We start from the raw sequence: 17,700 nt of genomic DNA, 5'->3' as shown, positions 1-17,700 counted from the left end.
TCTTTGTGTTTCATGGCTTTACCATGTATTATTATCCCGGTAATGAACTTCGCATCATCTGTAGTTATCATCATTTCGCCAAACGGAAGATGTAAATTATCTGTTTCCCCTAATATCTCTCGGCAAAGGAGAAACAAAGAGGTTCGTCGTAACCAAGATCCAAATTTTCGACCGCAGGCAATAGCCCCGTAGATTTGACTAGATCGATTACTTCCTCAACTTCTCCAACAGTTAATTCTATTCCTTGTAGTGGTCAATTATTCATCATACTCACTGATGTTCCCGGCTTCATACGACGAAGGGCATCCCTGTGATCCTATAAAACTAACAAATCCGATGGACAATAATCAAAACACTACATGAATAATAAGTTTTATGTTACGTAACATAAGGTTTAGGTAGTTACTATGGTATGGCAGACGACCGCGGTCCAACTCTCTTTGTACCGCTATAACACCCCTTCTCCATCACCGGGTAACCCGTAAACACGATCATTAGGTCTGCGAGGAAACATATTTTCCGGGTCGGGCATGTGGTCCTCTTTCTTCTTCTTTGGACCATTTGTCTTACCTTGTTCTTGAGAGTCTCCTCCTTGGACTTGTTGTTAAACTTCTCCTCCTTCGACTTGTTCTTGAACTTCTCCTATCTCTCCATCACCTTCATCCTCACTATCTTCTCCATCACCTTCATCCTCACTTTCTTCTCCATCATCCTCATTCTCACTTCCTTCTCCATCACCATCCTTGCCACCATTTTCTTCTCCATCAGCTTCCTTGCCACCACTTTCTACTCCATCACCTTCCTCGCCACCACTTTCTTCTTTATTAACTTCCTCCTCACCACTTTCTTCTTCAACAACTTCTCTATCACCACCTCCTTTTTTAGTCGGTGTATCAGAATCAGATTCTTCTTGTGCTGGTTGCTCCGCTTGAGGTGGTGGGTCATTGATGTGGATCACTTTGGATTTACTCCCCGAACCCCTTCGGTGGAAAGCATTTAAATTTTGACCACCCTCTTGATGAGGTCTCAAACTCTGAGGAGAATCATAGTCATTTTTCCTCTTATATTTCTTTTCGGCTTGACGTTGTTGCTTTCCCTTGTTTGGCCTGTAAAATATGGAGATAAGCGACAAACAACAATGGAATTCAATGCATATTTTTGAATTCAAGGTATACAATCGGTTTACTCGATATACATATAAAGACCGATTCCTAACATAACACATCGACAGTCGGTTTATATAAGTGTTAATGTAATCCGATTCTAACAAGAAAAAATTACAGAAACATTGAGTATTCTTTCTTACAACAGTCGGTTTACTCAATACTGCTATAAAACCCGATTCTAATATTACACATCAACAATCGGTTTTTATATATGCAAATGAAATCCGATTAAGGCTAAGCAGTTGCTATACAATCGGGCTACGTGGACATATATGTAATCCGATTCTAACGAAAAAAAGTTACAGGAAAACGGTTATACCTAGAGTTACAGAATCGGGCTATGTGGGTATTAACATTGACTGATTATGGTTCAAATTTATCGAACCAGAAAACACATGCAGGGGAATCAGCCTTTGTCGACATGAACAAGAACCGATTCCTAATACAGTCGGTTCACAAGTACATTAACATCGTCCGATTCTAGTAAACCCATAAAAATTTGATTTCAAAATCTCTAATTTTTGAGCGATTGCATGTTACTAAAACCTAATTTAGAGGATTGAGTTGATAGAAAAGCACCTGCTTTGACCCATTTCCTCCTCTTGTGCGATCAAAGATGGTTCAACTTCCTCAATCGTTTTCTTCTTCGGTTTGTTTCCAATCGCTTGAACAATTACAGGATTACTCGCACTAGGATAGTTCCAGTTAGTAGCATGCTTCATTCGTGGTTGTTTCGTCATTATATAGAAGAGAAAAAATGATTAATCATTTTTGGATCGTCAATAATCGACGATTTTTGGTTTCAAAAAAATGAAAAAAAAGGGAGAAGAAGAAGAGAAGAATCGGTTTATAAAGGATCCAAATGAAAATCTGTTTCTGTTTTTAAGTTTTATTATTAAGAATTAATGGGGGTAAATTGGTAGCGTTAATATTTTTTAGAGGGTAAATTGGTAGTTTCAGCAAATTTAGACACCCCTTATCATTTCCTATTAGCCAGGTTGATTTAGCCAATCTTAAATAAATGAACTTAGCATGCGAACCTTTATATGAATATTTCAAAATTGCCGAGCCAACCTTACATCTAAAGAAAAAATACATAAAAGGGCTGAGTCTGATTATATTAGTGACCTGAATTCAAAACTTCTTGGCACCCAAATTCTATTAAAAGATCAAAAAAGAATAAAAAAATCACAAAATTGGTTGAAAAGACCAAAATCAACAATTTCTGGGTGAAAAAGACATCTAGATTTTTGATATTGTTTAAATGGACAAAAATATAAAAATAGTCAGGATGCAAACAGTTTCATCCTACCCATTTTCAAATACTTTTTGTTATTTTTAATTTACATCAGGATGCATCCAGTTTCATCCTCGCTATTTTTTAAGTTTAAGCCAGATTTATCCTTGCTATTCTTTTGTGTCCATTTCACCCATACTAATTTTTACTCGTCCATTTGAACCATGTTTTAAAAATATTTGGACAAATGACCAAGTTTCCATAAAAAGATCTTTACTCTAGAAAATTCATGAAAAAAGCTTTGGCCACAAAACACTTGCTCAGCGAAATAGGACTAATTAAATGTGCTTCAAAAAGAAACAAAGGCGCCTTCGGTATTTCTTCAGACACCCGGACACAACCACTCCTATGAATAATCCATTTTCCTTTTTCTCAGATTAACTCTTTCATAAATTTCAAATTGTCCCGCTCTCGAAGAATTTCAAACTTCACTCTCAGATCTCAAAATCGTCAACTCTTTCACAGGTAAACTAAACATTTTTCTAGGGCTTTCAATTGATCCGATCTGCTTGATTTCATTTCTTCATTCCCAACTTTGATTCCTGGTGAAAATTGATTAGATATCAAGATTCAGTTCGATGGAAAGAAACCTCAAACGGATTTTTAGTATGATCGAATCTGTGATATTGTTTTTTTTTCTTTTTCTTACAGGAGATTGAATCTATGAGAGAGATGTCTAATGTTACAGTTTGCGCTCGATTTAGACCATTAAACTCTAAGGAAAAACGAGAAACTGGTGATAAGATATGCATACATAACTTAGATCCTGAATCTTTTGTCCTCAAGGTTTGTTTGTTTGTTTCAAATCTTTGATTCGTTGTTTTTTTTTTCCCTCATACTTCCGATTCTTTCTTTTTGTAATGGGATTTGTGCTAATATTGTGTTTGATTTAATTCCTGTGTGATTTGGTTGTTAGGATGAGAAAGAAGGAGAGTTCACTTTCTGTTTTGATAAAGTGTTTTATGAAGAATCGAAACAATCAGATGTATATGAGTTTCTTGCTCTTCCCATTGTGAAAGGTTAGATTCATAAATGGAAATATCCTCTAAATGTTTTTCTGTATGATGTCGGTTTAATTTATATATCTAGTATTCATTTCGGTTTGAATTTTATCGATAGATGCTGTTAATGCCATCAATGGAACAATCATCGTCTATGGACAGGTAAAATTCAGTTTGTTTACATGGAGATTTTGTGTTTTCTCTGTTCATGGTTTTCTAATTGTTGTTGTTGTTGTCGAGTGTCTTTTGATTTAACATTTATGTTCATAACTTGTAGTTGTAAATCTCCATGTAGAAATGCATCTGTAACTCCTCTGTTCTCGTAAACTTGATTCTTTCTTGTCATGGTCTATAGTCTGTTTTTAACTGATCCAATATTTCCAACTAATGAGTTTCATGCTGGGAACAGACAGGAGCAGGGAAGACATATAGCATGGAGGTAAAGTGGTCAACTCTGATTGTGGATTTATTTTTTAGTTGATATGTTTTATCGATTAAAACCTATACTAAGAATGAGATTACTCCTTTTCCAGGGAAATGGTATCATGGAATGTCATGGAGAGGAGACAGGATTACTTCCTCGAGTCGTGGATGGACTTTTCGAGTGTCTTAAACCGCTTGATGAAATGACCAAGTACACAGTCAAGTTGTCAATGGTAAGTATATGTTTGTAATCTTGTTTCCTGCATTGGAGGACTGCAGAACTGTGCATTTTCACCATGTATCTGTTCATTCAGTTGTTAAAGCTTTATTCTGTGTCATGTAGGTGGAGATCTACAAGGAGAAAGTAAGGTCTGTATGCCTAATGATGTGGTTGTTCTTTTTTTCTTCTGAAATATGTGACCCTGTTGAAGTGGTACCACTTTTTCAATTCCAGTGCCTTTACATGGATATTTTCTCAATGTCGTTATCAATTGCTGTACTTTTGTTCTCAAAGTCATACGCTATTTTGCCTTCTATTTGGTTGATCTGATTAGTTACTGGACTTTTTTTGGTTAGGGACCTATTTGATTTATCAAAAGACAATTTGCAAATCAAAGAGAGTAAGCTCCATGGAATACATTTGACTGGCGTTACTGAGGTAAGCCAAACCTCCAGGAGCGTTCCATTTTTAATAACTATCAACGAGAACTACCAGTAGATAAGTGTTTAGAGTTACTTCTTAAGTTCAGTGTGATCTTTTAGTGTTTATGTCCCACAAAGTATTGATGTAGCGACCAGTTAAATGATCTCGATTCTGGCATGCAACTTTGCGTCCAGAGATATGATTCTAATTTTGCTTTGACTTGGCTTAGACCATGTCAAATTTCTTTGAAATATCCCTGCTAGTTCCATGGTTAACTCAAGCAGTTCACTTGAATATGAGACAATTGGGCCAAGTCAGAAATGTGCAACATATGGAAGTTTTAAGACTTTAAGTAACTTGTCACTTGATTTTGCCAGGCCTTTATCTCTGATCCAGCAGAAGCATCACAAAACCTTGCGGTAAGGAAAATGCTGTAACATATGTTGGTATTTTTTTATTAGTTCTGTTCTATGCATCTTCAGCCCCCTAATTGGAACTCCGTGAATGCAGAATGGAGCTGCAAATAGAGCTGTTGGAGAGACACGCATCCTTTTAGAGGAAAATGCAGTTTTAATGGCATTTGAGAAATAGTAAGTAGTACTTACATTAACCTTAAACCTGTTGTTAAACCTTATCCTACAAAGAGATGAACATGGCAAGCAGTAGAAGCCACTGTGTGTACATCTTTACAATTCAGCTGGACTCAGCAAACGATAGCAGGTATTTTCTTGTTTTTGAATCGAAAACCCAAATTTGCCATCCCATGTGCAAGTTTTAGATAAATAATATCTGAATGTGTATAGGTTGAAGTCTGGAAAACTAATTCTTGTGGACTTGGCTGGGTCTGAAAAAGTGGAAAAAAGTGGAGCTGAAGGGAAAGTACTTGATGAAGCAAAGACCATCAACAAATCTTTATCGGCTCTTGGAAATGTCATTAATGCTCTTACTAATGGTAGTCCAGGAAAAACAAATCACATCCCTTATCGTGATTCAAAGCTTACTCGGTTTCTACAAGATTCTCTTGTTAGTCCTCCTGTTCTGTTATGCTACTTCCAATTCAAAATATTTATGTGCCGACTTACAAAAAAATAATGGTAATTGTAGCTGATAGTTTCTCTTATTATGTTGCAGGGTGGGAATTGTCGAACAGCATTGTTGTGTTGTTGCTCACCTAGCACTTTGAATTCATCTGAGAGCCTTTCGACTATACGGTTTGGTGCAAGGCATGCTAACAGCTTAAACTAAATTTTGTGAACCCATTTGTCCTGTCCTGTGAATCAAGAAGATCCCATCATGTAACTGGCGTGAGGACTTAAACAGCCAAGTTTATAGTAGCTAGAGTAGGCTGTTTAAGTCCTGGTGATTCACATAATGGGATCTTCTCAACCCAATTGTGGGCCACCAGTGTTACAGGTTTTAGGAAATTTTACTGCTCTAAAGTTGTGGACCCTGGATTTGCATTTGACAGAGCAAAGCATATAAAGACATCACCAAGAGCCATTCCTAGTGAAGACAAAGTTGAGAAGAAAGAAATGATTCCTTCTGCAGTTAAAGATGATTCAAACTCAGGCCAGAGAATACTAAACAAGGTAAGGATGCAGGAAGGCTGCTATTCTAACTCTCTTTGTGTCTCACTTAATGTTATTGAATATGAAGTGTAATATTCTTCCAACTACTGGATTTGATATAGTTAAGTGAGAAGATGGAGGTTGAAGATGTAAAGCTACTAGAAGAGTTGCTTATAAAAGAGGGAATAATTTACAATCCTAACTCGATTGGAATACACTGCGAACCAGCTTTTGAAGACTTAACTTCTCGGACAATCACTGTACTGCAGCAAACTGTGGAAGAATTATCTTCAACTGTTGATAAGGTCGAAAGGAAATCCCTTTTTTAAATCTTTAAGACATCACAACTTATTTATAAATTGATTATCTCCAGCTATTTGCTTACCTCAGTTTTCTTTATTGTTTTTATTACAGCTGAAGAGAGAGAATAAAGCTCTAAAAGATATACTAAAAGATTTACTAATGGCCGATGCTGGTAGATTAAATATACACGGTGAAGATGCTGAAGGTGACGCGAACTACTATGAGAAGATTTCAGGTCTTTTCAGTTCTTTATATTCCTGGGTTTGCAGATCCATAAGGACACTATATCTCAAAAAGGATCTTTAAATGACTCAGAAATGAAAAAGGTTAGTGATATGCATGTGAGTATTGTATAGCAACACTATAAGTCCATAACTGATGTACTGAAATTCTTGACCGAATTCAAACTTTGCTAGAAGTCTGTGAAAATGCTGAATAGGTTCATATTTAGTGTCTCAAATCATAATATCGAACTTTAATTGTTCTTTTGTACCCTTTTCTTGTTTCTCGTATTGTGTCTGAGTCGTTCAAGTTAAAAACTTGTAATTGCCATATTCTCATGTCAGACAAATATCTAATGAGTCAAATTTTGTGCAACCTATTCCTTTGTTAGACTTGATAGTCTTAGGTTAAAAACTTGCCTATCATAGACACAAGCCATGCTACTTTCTAGGTTCTGGTCTGGAGGTCGATGAGTTCACTAACTTCAGTAATGCAGTCATTGTCTAGCTAGACTAGACCCGACAAAAGCTACAATGAGTTGTCAATATGAATGATCCATCTTCCGTACCAAATGTTGATGCCGTCTCTGGTTCCCACTTTGCGGATGACATTTTGTTTAATAACCTTTAAACCCTGACCAAATTTCTTTCATATCCAGAAAGTTTGTTTCTTAGGTAGCATATGTAAGGGACTGGAGTCGGTGTCCCATAAAAATGTCCTGGCTTGTCATTTTTGTAGATGCCTCATGCCTCTTCAGTAGAGTTGTAAAATTAGTGCGTCTGAGTTTGGAACTTTTTGGCACCTCAATTCAAATACCGACCTAAAGAAAAAAGACAAAAAACAAAATAAAATCCTGGACATGTACGATAATTTTGAACCCATTGTATGATATATTGACAAGATAATCAGTCAAACGCAGATAAGTAAAACAAAAACTGCTCTATAAGTCTACAAACATAGATTGTATTAGTTGTCTTCCAATATAACTTTTGTTATTGAAAACTTAGAATGAATACCATTAAAAACCTTGAACCATCATAAGTCTTGAAATGTATAATTCATCCACCATTAAAAACCTTGAACCATCATAAGTGAAAAAACCCAGAAATTGCTCCAATTTGATTATTATGGCGCCAGGAAGTAGAGAAACAACAAGTGATGCTAACAGTGACAACCAATAAAATTTATCAGATTATAGTAAGAATAGATATATGAGTACTCAACAACAACCAACGCCATATTCTGTTAACAAAACCATTGCACAGTATCCTGTTGATGCTAGACTTGATGATGTTTTTGAACAATCAGGAGAATCTGGTAAGTGTTTTGACTACTTAGAATGTTTAAAAAGTACTTCACAATCAATTCCTGATGAACAACAAATCAACACTTACTTATCAAGAGTCCAAAGGGGTCGTCACTTACAGCCTTTTGGTTGTATGATAGCGGCTCAAGAAAGCACTTTTAGGGTAATTGCTTACAGTGAAAATGCTTCAGAAATGCTTGATATTATGCCTCAATCAGTTCACATTCTTGATACAGAATCTTTAATAGTGGGTACGGATGTTAGAACTCTTTTTACCCCATCAAGTGCGTCTTTCTTGGAGAAAGCGTTCTCGTCTCGTAACATTTCGTTTTTTAACCCTCTATGGATTCATTTTAAGAATTCAGGGAAGCCATTTTTCGCTATTTTGCATAAAATTGATGTGGGTATTGTAATTGACTTAGAACCAGCTAGTGCAGAAGATCCTGCTTTTTCTATTTCTGGGGCAGTTCAGTCTCAGAAGCTAGCTGACAGGGCGATTTTGCGGTTACAGGCTCTTCCTGGTGGGAATATTAAGACTTTGTGTGATACTGTAGTCGAACTTGTTAGGGAGCTTACCGGCTATGATAGGGTTTTTGTGTATAAATTCCACGAGGATGACCATGGTGAGGTTGTAGCTGAAAGTAAGAGGTCTGATTTGGAACCGTATATGGGGTTACACTTTCCTTCCACTGACATACCTCAAGCATCGAGACTCTTGTTTGAACAGAACAGAGTTAGGATTATTGTTGATTGCCATGCTAGACCTGTTCCCGTGGTTCAGGATGAAGCACTGATGCAGCCTCTTTGTTTAGCTGGTTCAACTCTCAGGGCACCACATGGTTGTCACACAGAATACATGGCTAATATGGGTTCAGTTGCCTCATTAGCAATGTCAGTAATCATCAATGAAAATGATCAAGAAAGTAGCGGAGCTTCTGGTGCTCGTAATTCAACGAGATTATGGGGACTTGTTGTGTGCCATCACACATCTGCTCGTTGTATCTCGTTTCCTCTCCGTTACGCGTGCGGATTCCTAATGCAGGTTTTTGAGCTTCAGTTGAGGTTGGAATTGCAGTTGGCATCCCAAATGCAGGAGAAACATGTGCTGCAAACCCAGGCTCTCTTGTGTGATATGCTCCTCCGAGATTCCCCGGCTGGGGTTATTACTCGGAGTCCAAGCATTATGGATCTGGTGAAATGTGATGGTGCTGCTCTCATCTACCAAGGGAAGTATTTTTCTGTTGGTGTTTGTCCTATTGAATCCCAGATTGAGGATATTGTTGAGTGGTTGTTATCTTGTCATGGTGACTTAACGGGATTGAGTACTGATAGTTTGACTGGTGCTGGGTGCCCAGGAGCATCCACATTAGGTGATGCAGTTTGTGGGATGGCTGTTGCTTATATCACCTCAAGAGACATCCTGTTTTGGTTTCGTTCTTCTGCAACGAAAGAGATCAAGTGGGGTGGGGCGAAACATAGTCCAGAAGACACTGATGATAGCCAACGGATGCACCCACGTTCTTCTTTTAGAGTGTTTTTGGAAATAGTCAAGAGCCAGAGTTTGCCGTGGGAAGCTGTGGAGATGGATGCGATTCACTCTTTGCAGCTTATACTGCGGAATTCAATTAGGGATGTTGATAGAAGCATTTGTAAGTCGGGGGTCAATACTGAAGTTGGGAATGAGGATTGTCATGGGATGGATGAGTGCATTTCAGTTGTGAAAGAGATGGCTAGGCTGATAGAGACTGCTAATGCTCCAATTTTCGGTGTAGATCCTGAAGGTCGGATAAATGGGTGGAATACAAAAATTGCAGAATTGACAGGTCTGCCTGCCGAGGAGGCTATTGGGAAGTTTCGACTCCAGGACCTTATTTACAAGGAATATGTGGATGATGTAAACAAACTTCTTTCCTGTGCATTGAAAGGTAAGTTTCCCTATATTCACTTCGGTTGGTTCTTGCAACTAACCTCTTTCTGAGTGATGGTTGCATGAATAGATTTTCAGTTTAGTCTATATTATGGATTTCGATAAGTCATTTCATGGTCTTACACCAGATTCCAAAAAGTCATTTCATCAATTATTTGTTAACACTTAATAAGTTTTCTTACTTCTACAAGGGGTATTCCTGGACCATGTTTACGCTTTAAGTTCAGTATGCCATAGTGCAATTTGAGTTTGTGGTTACGTTTTTCTTTATCACGAGAAGATTTCATGCATTATAGTTCACTAATAATTTTACATCTATGCAGGGGAAGAAGATAAAAATGTAGAGCTCAAGCTGAAGACATTTGGTCCACAAAAACTTAGCAAAAGCGTGTTTCTGGTGGTCAATGCCTGCTCAAGCAAAGACTATCTGAACAACATTGTAGGAGTTGGCTTTGTGGGTCAGGATATTACTTCTGAGAAAGTAGTACTGGACAAGTTCATATGTCTACAAGGTGATTATAAAGCTATTTTCCATAACCCCAACCCTTTAATTCCGCCCATATTTGCTTCGGATGAGAATTTGTGTTGCTTGGAATGGAATAAGGCTATGGAAAAACTAACAGGTTGGAACAGAGAGGAAATGCTTGGGAAGATGCTGGTAGGAGATATATTTGGCAGTTGCTGTCGGCTCGAAAGCACTGATGCTCACACAAAGTTCACAATTGTCCTACACAATGCAATTGGAGACCAAGATACAGATAGAATTCCATTCCAGTTCTATGAGCGGAGTGGGGTGTATGTGCAAGCTCTCTTGACAGCAATGAAAAGGGTCAATTTGCAAGGAGAGATAAGTGGGGCATTCTGCTTTCTTCAGATTGTGAGCCCTGAATTGCAACAAGTCCTGGAAGTACAGAGGCAGGAGAAGAAACTCTGTGCTAGGAAGACACATTTGGCTTATATCTGCCAAGAGGTAAAAAATTCTTTACGTGGCATACATTTCATGAATTCTCTACTAGAGGGAATGGATTTAAGTGAAGATCAGAAACAGGGTCTTGAGACTAGTGCTGCTTGTGAAAGGCAAATGATGAGGATTATTAAAGATGTTGATTTGGAATGCATCGAGGATGGGTTAGTATCCCGTGATTGTTTCTCCTGCATTACAATCCATAATAGGCCACTAGATTCTAATAAGAAGCTTAGAACTGATTCCTTAACTTTCATGTGATTGTTTCCTTCTGGTAACAGGTCCTTTGAGTTTGATGAGTCTGAATTTTCAGTTGGGAACCTTATAAATGCTCTAGTTAGCCAAGTAATGATTCTCCTGAGAGAAAGAGGTTTACATCTGATCCGTGATATTCCAAAGGAAATCAAAACTCTAGGTGTTATTGGTGATCAAGTTCGGATTCAACAGGTCTTAGTTAATTTCTTGTTGTGCGCGGTGCAATACACGCCATCTCCAGGAGGTTGGGTAGAGATTCAAGTCCAGTCAAGCCCGAAGAAAATTTCAGATGGGAAAGAACTCCTACTTCTTGAATTCAGGTATTTCTCGATTCATGTCTCTAACCAAGTTAACTGGCACTGTATGCTGGATGTAGTAACACAATATGTTTATATTATCTGCAAACTTTTTGTCCTTGTCCTAATCAACGAAGCTCTGCTTGAGATAGGATCGGGTGTCCTGGTGAAGGCCTCCCCCCTGAACTTGTTCAAGACATGTTCCGCAGCAAGGAGCGGTTGACACAAGAAGGTCTAGCCTTGAGCATGTCAATGAGAATTCTGCAGTTAATGAACGGTAAAGTTCATTATGTCAGGGGATCCGAACAGTGTTATTTTGTCACTGTCCTTGAGCTTGCCTTTCCTAGAAGGGATTAGAAAAACACTGCATATTGAATGTATCCCATGCAGTTGCAGGCAACTGAATCCCATCTATGTTAATATCTGAGACTGAGGCAAGTTAGCCAAAGGAGATGGTGAATTTTTCCTTGACATCCTACTGTAAGCTTCTGTTAATCAAGTGCCAGGTGTTTTTCTTTTTTATTGTGTATAAAGTCAAAGTCTGCAAGTTACAGCTCGAGCTGCCTTGTGGTACAATGTGAAAAATTTCTGCCTCCTGAAACTAACTGAGCTTTTAATCCCAGTTTCTTACTCAAATATCCCCATAACAGAGAAATGAGTGATTTTGCACTCTACTGGATGGTCTACTGTATGGAAAGGACCCCTTGAAGCGCGATGAACTTGGATGTGTAGCTTCTCACAACCGTGTTGCAGAGATTTTTAATTCGCAGCTTAGCACTCTCTGCCAACAAATTCAAAAGGACATCTCCAACGCGGAACTCATTTACGTCGATATGTTTTCAATAAAGCTCAACCTCATCTCAAATTACTCCGGATCTTCATAATCATATACTCCCTCCGTTTCAGGAAAAATGATATTTTCATTTATATTTTTTCACTTTTATTTTTGTTAAAATAGGCCAAATTGAAAATATAAAAGTATCACGATTTCTTGAAACGGAGAGAGTATATACTAGCTAGTTATATGCACTTATACCAAATTTATGTATAATCATTTTCCTCGCAAATAATTTCAGGTTTTGCGCAATCGACAGCAGCCTTTTGTGGGTACGGCGGGCTACCATTGAACTACGATGACCGGATCATATGATATGTGGTCAGACAATAGTTCTGAATGGTACACCAGTGACAGCAAAAGCATGTGAAAATCCTTCCGAGTATGTCAACTGGGATGGAATCCATTACACAGAGTCTGCAAACTTTTACGTGACGTCGCAGATATTGACCGGAAAATACTCATATTCTCTTTTCTCATAGGAGATTTCACTTCCTTATTATTCAATGTATTACTGATAATAAGAAAGAGCCTTCTAAGTAAAACATATATACTCCATCGTTTCCCGAAAAAAGTTACCATCATCTTTTTTAGTTTAGCCTATTTTTCAGCCAATATGAAAAAGTAATATTATATCTTTTCAAGAAACAAAGGTAGTACATAAGTCTGTTAACTGTTTATATAAGATCTTACATAAAAGAACACTCACTAAAAGAACTCCTCACAAGTAATAATCTATCATCTTTATATAAGATCTTACATAGTGAATGACAGCTAAGAGATCCTTTATTTTCGGAATCTCTATGCGATATACTCGTCCATATACAATTACTCGTTCTCGCACATACTATACTTCGCACAGATCTTCACACTTTACTCGTGACTTTGCTGACATCATCCATTACGTCATCTCAACTTTGTTGTGTGCGATCTCCTTCGTTTAAGTTATATAGTCTTCACTTCACATACTTACTAACATGTGCGATATCTCACTCCTACGGTATTTTAACAAAAATTGTGATTATTACATTTTTCTTACACTTCCAACTATTTTGTCATATGCAAGCGATAAGGGTAAGTCTGTGTATTTGGTGAAGAAGACACGAAAACACCAAGACAATGTTCCTCTTGCCGAATATCAAAGCAAAAAAGAAAGATATTTTCTTTTTAATCTTTCCTTTCAAGAAGAGTTTCTTGGTGGTATGGAGCCACTGCCAATTACTAAACAAAGAGATTCATTTTGGAAATTCCAAAATTGACCCTGATTTTTTGCACATCTGCCAAATTGTACTTTTCTTTTCATTTTTCTTTTTCTTATCCACAAATGATTTGGCTAATGCTATCCCCCAGTGTACCCTCACCACACATTTACTATCCGTTCAAAACTTATTACAAGGTTATTTTGGTCATTTGGTTAAACACCACCTATTACATCATTTCCTTTGACTTGCAAAGAAATTCTAGAAAAAAAGAGTAAACTTGAAATACACACAAAAGGCTACCAATAACCAAACTTTCAGTTATAAAGAAACAACTATTTGGTGGTGTGTTAACAATCAAACATCACCAAACTACAAAAACTGAAGAGCCATGACTCTGTCTAGGCTCTCTTATGCTCTCCTAATTCTTGTCATTTCTTTGGTCCGGGTAGTACACTCCATTGATTTCAATTATCCGGCAGTGTTCAATTTCGGCGATTCGAATTCCGATACGGGCGGGCTCATCGCAGGTCTCGGCGAAAGTCTCGAACCGCCTAATGGAGTACAGTACTTCAAGAGCCCGGAGGGGAGGTTCTGCGATGGACGTCTCATTGTCGACTTTCTAAGTAAACAATTTTCTTTAACATTTGTGTAATAATATGCAGTTAGGATAAATTCAGTGTTTTCTTTTGCTTATGAGAATGTTGTTAATTCTGTTGCAGTGGATGAATTTGATTTGCCGTTCTTGAATTCCTATTTGGATTCTGTTGGTTTCCCAAGTTTCAAAAGAGGGTGTAATTTCGCAGCAGCTGGGTCTACTATACTTCCTGCAACTGCAACATCTGTTAGTCCGTTTTCATTTGCTATTCAAGTTGCTCAGTTCTTCCGATTCAAAGATCGTGTTCTTGAGTTGCTTGCAAAAGGTATTTTGCAATAACGTAAAACTGCAACATTTTGATTCAAATAGATAGGCATGTGTCGTACAGAACTATGTTGTGTGAGGTGCTAGGTGAGGCGAATGAATGGTTTTTCGCCTCGCCTAGGCGTCCTAGGCTCCCAGAACCAGAAGAAAAATAGGGCTCACATTTTTTGCGCTTTGGGTGTTTTATTAGCTAGGCGCCCCTTTCACGACTTGTGCGCCTAGCTCGCCTTTCAGAACAGAATGAAGATTGTGACATGTTATTGAATCTTTTGCAGGTAAGAAACTAGACAAGTATTTGCCTGCAAAGGATTTCTTTCAGAACGGGCTGTACATGTTCGATATCGGCCAGAACGATTTAGCCGGTGGATTTTATTCCAAAACGGAGGACCAAGTCATTGCTTCAATCCCAAATATACTAGTGGAATTCGAAACCGGCATTCAGGTGAGGCGAAAAATATATACGTCAATTTTCTTTCTTCTTGTTTTTGAAGTAGTACATTATAAATTTGCTGTCTTCATTTTCGCTTGCGTTTGTGTTTACTTCAGAAAATTTATGATCAAGGGGGCAGGAGATTTTGGATTCATAATACTGGTCCTCTTGGATGCTTGCCTCAAAATGTTGCAACATTCGGCAAAGACCCGTCTAAGCTTGATGAACTTGGATGTGTCAGCGGACACAACCGTGCTGCTAAGCTTTTCAACTTGCAGCTTCACGCTCTAACCAAGAAATTGCAGACTCAATTGACGGATGCAAATGTGACATACGTCGACGTATTCTCTATTAAGTTCGATCTCATTTCAAATTATCCGAAATACGGTAATGTTACTTTCTCTGGCAAATGAAAGTTACTTGCACTGTAACCTGAATGCTGATCTCAGAGCTCTAAATTTTCAGGGTTCGAGAAGACCCTGCTGGTCTGCTGTGGGTATGGAGGTCCTCCACTGAACTACGACACTCGAATTTCGTGTGGGCAAACTAAGGATATAAACGGGACCTCAGTGACAGCCAAAGGATGTGAAGACAGTTCTGAATATATAAGTTGGGATGGAATCCACTACACTGAAGCTGCAAACGAATACGTAGCGTCACGTATATTAACGGGACTATACGCTGACCCGCCGTTCTCTGAGAAAATGCCATATGTTCTGAACCTCAAGTTCTGATAACAACATGAAATATGTTCATAATTCGTTATTTCTTTTTCTATCTGCTAACTTCTATGGATTCTTTCGAAGCTAATATCAACAACTTTGTGATTACTCCAACTGAAATACGCAATGTCGAACTAAATCCATTATTTATCTCATACATTTGAGAGCAGCAGGTAATTCTCCTGTAATTACTAAATGAAAAGTTTCTTCATATACAGTTTATCAGCTGCTGTTTGAGGCGCTAGGCACTTGCCTCGCCTAACGCCTAGGCGCCCAGAAAAAAAATTAAAAAAACACCCAGTGTTTCGCCTTGGGCGTTTTATTAGTTAGGCGCACCCTGCATGGCTAGTGCATCTAAGCGCTCGCTTTTAATAACACAAGGCTGTTTAAATTCCACCGGTCTGTTCTGCTTGCGAGTATCGTGCTAAACAAGATCAAATACAAGAAGAGTCTGATCCGGAAACAGAATCAATTAGGAACAAATATTTATTCATTTCAGTGCAAAAAGCTGTTGTTGATAATTGATTAAGTAATGCTCTACATAAGAATTTGTACAACGAAAGGATTTTCACATACACAGCTCACTTTCTGGAGACGTATGCGTAATATTGAGCCATTGGAACCACGAATGCGATCACTAACAAACCCCCAACCACAAGAGTGAATTGCCCACGTTTCTCATCGGTTTCTTCCCTGCTCTTGTAGTTGGACTCCCGTTTGTTCTCGTTGAATTTTGGACCACCAGGATCAGGTAACCCGTCAATTGCAGCAACCAGCCGTTTCGCACTGCTGTAGATCGCTTCGTTGTACTTCTCTTCGGTAGCCAAGACTGCAATGCAACGGGCACATAATCAGATCATGCAAATAAACAAAAATGAGAATGCGCGCAGGCTGTTCCTTACCAGGAAGATTTTCAGAGACGGTGGAGTCAAGAATGGTATCTCCAACGGCTTTAATGAAATCAGGCCCTCCGGTGATAGCACCTTCTTTCTGGCTAGTAACCAGAACAACCACGGCTTTGTTACCGCCTTGTTCAACGGTCGGGTACCACTTCTCTAATAGTTGATCGGCATACTCAAATGCATCAGCTTTACTCTACAACCAAATCAATGCAACATTTCAAAAAACAAACACAACAATCCGACATTCATAAAGGGTTAATTAGATGCAGACTCACAGTGAGCTTACGGACTGTAACGAAATTAATGTGAATATTTTTCCGTGTTTCCAAATCCGTCAACAACCGTCTCAAGTCGGATTTTGTAACCCGACTGAGAACCCCGGCATCATCGACGCAGTATGATTCAGTCGGCGGACCTTCGTTGATGATATCAAACTCTGACGCATTGGCATTGTTAAGCAGCACTGGAGATCCAAAATTTATAGCTAAAGAAAGTGCTAGTGCTGCTAATCCGTGGTGAATCTGAGTGACCCATTTCTTAGCAGGATTTGAAACTGGTGATTGAAGTGAGCATTGGGTTTTAAGATTTGAAGAAATGGGTTTTGGCAAGGAGATGACTGAATTTGTTAAGAGTGTTTTTGAAGTGGAGGAAGTTTTGGGATTGAAAAGTGGGCAAAATGAGTGAGGAGAAAATATGGTTTCCATGGTTGGGTTTCTTTGATTACTCCGGAATTACCACTAAGGTTTTGTTTTTCTCCATTTTTTTTCTTCTTCTGTTGGGGATAGTTTGGATATTGGATTGAGTGGTGGAGTTCTGGATAAGAAACCATGGGACTCGGATAAGGGTAGATTTGGCATTTGAAAATGCAGCGGGAATATGAGCAGGACACAAATGAAAATAACGGATGTTTCCACCCAAATTTGTAATTCTCTTTCGAATGAGTGCAACAAAAAGAGTCAACACATATCAAAAGATGCGAGTCTAAGGACACATCTCGGGGTAAAATTTCTTGCTTCTCTCCCCAACATCCCCTTTAAGCTCAGGTTTTTGGGAGCCCAAAAATTGGATTATGAAAGAATATACGCAATTTTTTCAAATCGAATAAACGCAAAACTTCCAGTGTTTAGTGGGAATTTAATTCTCTCGAAGAATTCACTTTCGGAGGAATAGGATTATCCCAGAATTGAATTTATATGATTTGAAAAACCTAAACCAAACATGCTGTAAATTTCTCTTAACCTGTTGGTTATAAGTACGTATCACGAAAATTACCAAATTTTCATATAACAAAAAGAATTTCACAATATTCCTTGTTATTG

The 17,700-nt window shown here is 38.2% G+C and overlaps 5 protein-coding genes across 8 annotated transcripts; 3 read left to right on the top strand and 2 right to left on the bottom strand.

Annotated features, from left to right (window-relative positions):
* Window positions 1-604: 604 nt before the first annotated feature.
* On the bottom strand, window positions 605-1,906 carry LOC113345477 (uncharacterized protein DDB_G0290685-like). Its single transcript, XM_026589252.1, has 3 exons — window positions 1,746-1,906; window positions 970-1,106; window positions 605-876 (listed from the first exon to the last, which is right to left on the bottom strand). Exons 1-3 carry the CDS (start codon window positions 1,904-1,906, stop codon window positions 605-607), a joined length of 570 nt encoding a protein of 189 aa, XP_026445037.1.
* Window positions 1,907-2,792: 886 nt separating this feature from the next.
* On the top strand, window positions 2,793-6,895 carry LOC113345617 (kinesin-like protein KIN-1). The gene is made up of 16 exons (XM_026589384.1): window positions 2,793-2,928; window positions 3,115-3,249; window positions 3,380-3,482; window positions 3,583-3,626; window positions 3,874-3,903; window positions 3,998-4,120; window positions 4,231-4,256; window positions 4,464-4,545; window positions 4,908-4,949; window positions 5,041-5,074; window positions 5,175-5,250; window positions 5,334-5,553; window positions 5,662-5,753; window positions 5,999-6,119; window positions 6,221-6,403; window positions 6,513-6,895. Exons 2-16 carry the CDS (start codon window positions 3,127-3,129, stop codon window positions 6,705-6,707), a joined length of 1,494 nt encoding a protein of 497 aa, XP_026445169.1. The 5' UTR covers window positions 2,793-2,928; window positions 3,115-3,126; the 3' UTR covers window positions 6,708-6,895.
* On the top strand, window positions 6,601-12,698 carry LOC113345616 (phytochrome B-like). Of its 4 annotated transcripts, none has more exons than XM_026589383.1 (5): window positions 6,601-6,727; window positions 8,441-9,854; window positions 10,180-10,984; window positions 11,102-11,395; window positions 11,524-11,961. In XM_026589383.1, exons 1-5 carry the CDS (start codon window positions 6,719-6,721, stop codon window positions 11,726-11,728), a joined length of 2,727 nt encoding a protein of 908 aa, XP_026445168.1. In that variant the 5' UTR covers window positions 6,601-6,718; the 3' UTR covers window positions 11,729-11,961. The 4 variants fall into 4 exon arrangements, 3 of the variants coding, with proteins under 3 accessions (XP_026445168.1, XP_026445167.1, XP_026445166.1); XR_003358222.1 differs by lacking the exon at window positions 6,601-6,727 and adding an exon at window positions 11,995-12,698 and having other exon boundaries at window positions 7,632-9,854; window positions 11,524-11,851; XM_026589382.1 differs by lacking the exon at window positions 6,601-6,727 and having other exon boundaries at window positions 7,632-9,854; window positions 10,180-10,368; window positions 10,480-10,984.
* Window positions 12,699-13,698: 1,000 nt separating this feature from the next.
* Window positions 13,699-15,692, top strand: LOC113345403 (GDSL esterase/lipase At1g54790-like). The gene is made up of 5 exons (XM_026589178.1): window positions 13,699-14,031; window positions 14,128-14,328; window positions 14,603-14,769; window positions 14,874-15,144; window positions 15,223-15,692. Exons 1-5 carry the CDS (start codon window positions 13,797-13,799, stop codon window positions 15,489-15,491), a joined length of 1,143 nt encoding a protein of 380 aa, XP_026444963.1. The 5' UTR covers window positions 13,699-13,796; the 3' UTR covers window positions 15,492-15,692.
* Window positions 15,693-15,934: 242 nt separating this feature from the next.
* LOC113345405 (UPF0603 protein At1g54780, chloroplastic-like) lies at window positions 15,935-17,166 on the bottom strand. The gene is made up of 3 exons (XM_026589179.1): window positions 16,657-17,166; window positions 16,382-16,574; window positions 15,935-16,308 (listed from the first exon to the last, which is right to left on the bottom strand). Exons 1-3 carry the CDS (start codon window positions 17,083-17,085, stop codon window positions 16,061-16,063), a joined length of 870 nt encoding a protein of 289 aa, XP_026444964.1. The 5' UTR covers window positions 17,086-17,166; the 3' UTR covers window positions 15,935-16,060.
* Between the last annotated feature and the right edge of the window lie 534 nt (window positions 17,167-17,700).

This window comes from Papaver somniferum, unplaced genomic scaffold, assembly GCF_003573695.1.
Source record: "Papaver somniferum cultivar HN1 unplaced genomic scaffold, ASM357369v1 unplaced-scaffold_81, whole genome shotgun sequence".
Taxonomy (NCBI): Eukaryota; Viridiplantae; Streptophyta; class Magnoliopsida; order Ranunculales; family Papaveraceae; genus Papaver; species Papaver somniferum.
Note: the sequence above shows the minus strand (reverse complement) of the source record. Positions and strands in the feature narration are given on the sequence as shown.

Coding starts and splice junctions, on each gene's coding strand:
- LOC113345477 (XM_026589252.1), bottom strand. CDS start 1,906: ATGACGAAACAACCACGAATGAAGCATGCTACTAACTGGAACTATCCT. Junction 1,107..1,745: donor GAGGAAATGGGTCAAAGCAG/GTGCTTTTCTAT, acceptor CATATTTTACAG/GCCAAACAAGGGAAAGCAAC. Junction 877..969: donor CCACCGAAGGGGTTCGGGGA/GTAAATCCAAAG, acceptor CGACTAAAAAAG/GAGGTGGTGATAGAGAAGTT.
- LOC113345617 (XM_026589384.1), top strand. CDS start 3,127: ATGAGAGAGATGTCTAATGTTACAGTTTGCGCTCGATTTAGACCATTA. Junction 5,075..5,174: donor TAGAGCTGTTGGAGAGACAC/GCATCCTTTTAG, acceptor TATCCTACAAAG/AGATGAACATGGCAAGCAGT. Junction 5,251..5,333: donor GACTCAGCAAACGATAGCAG/GTATTTTCTTGT, acceptor GAATGTGTATAG/GTTGAAGTCTGGAAAACTAA.
- LOC113345616 (XM_026589381.1), top strand. CDS start 7,835: ATGAGTACTCAACAACAACCAACGCCATATTCTGTTAACAAAACCATT. Junction 9,855..10,179: donor TCTTTCCTGTGCATTGAAAG/GTAAGTTTCCCT, acceptor ACATCTATGCAG/GGGAAGAAGATAAAAATGTA. Junction 10,985..11,101: donor TTGGAATGCATCGAGGATGG/GTTAGTATCCCG, acceptor TTCTGGTAACAG/GTCCTTTGAGTTTGATGAGT.
- LOC113345403 (XM_026589178.1), top strand. CDS start 13,797: ATGACTCTGTCTAGGCTCTCTTATGCTCTCCTAATTCTTGTCATTTCT. Junction 14,032..14,127: donor TCTCATTGTCGACTTTCTAA/GTAAACAATTTT, acceptor ATTCTGTTGCAG/TGGATGAATTTGATTTGCCG. Junction 14,770..14,873: donor AATTCGAAACCGGCATTCAG/GTGAGGCGAAAA, acceptor TGTTTACTTCAG/AAAATTTATGATCAAGGGGG.
- LOC113345405 (XM_026589179.1), bottom strand. CDS start 17,085: ATGGAAACCATATTTTCTCCTCACTCATTTTGCCCACTTTTCAATCCC. Junction 16,575..16,656: donor TTACAGTCCGTAAGCTCACT/GTGAGTCTGCAT, acceptor ATTTGGTTGTAG/AGTAAAGCTGATGCATTTGA. Junction 16,309..16,381: donor CGTCTCTGAAAATCTTCCTG/GTAAGGAACAGC, acceptor GTTGCATTGCAG/TCTTGGCTACCGAAGAGAAG.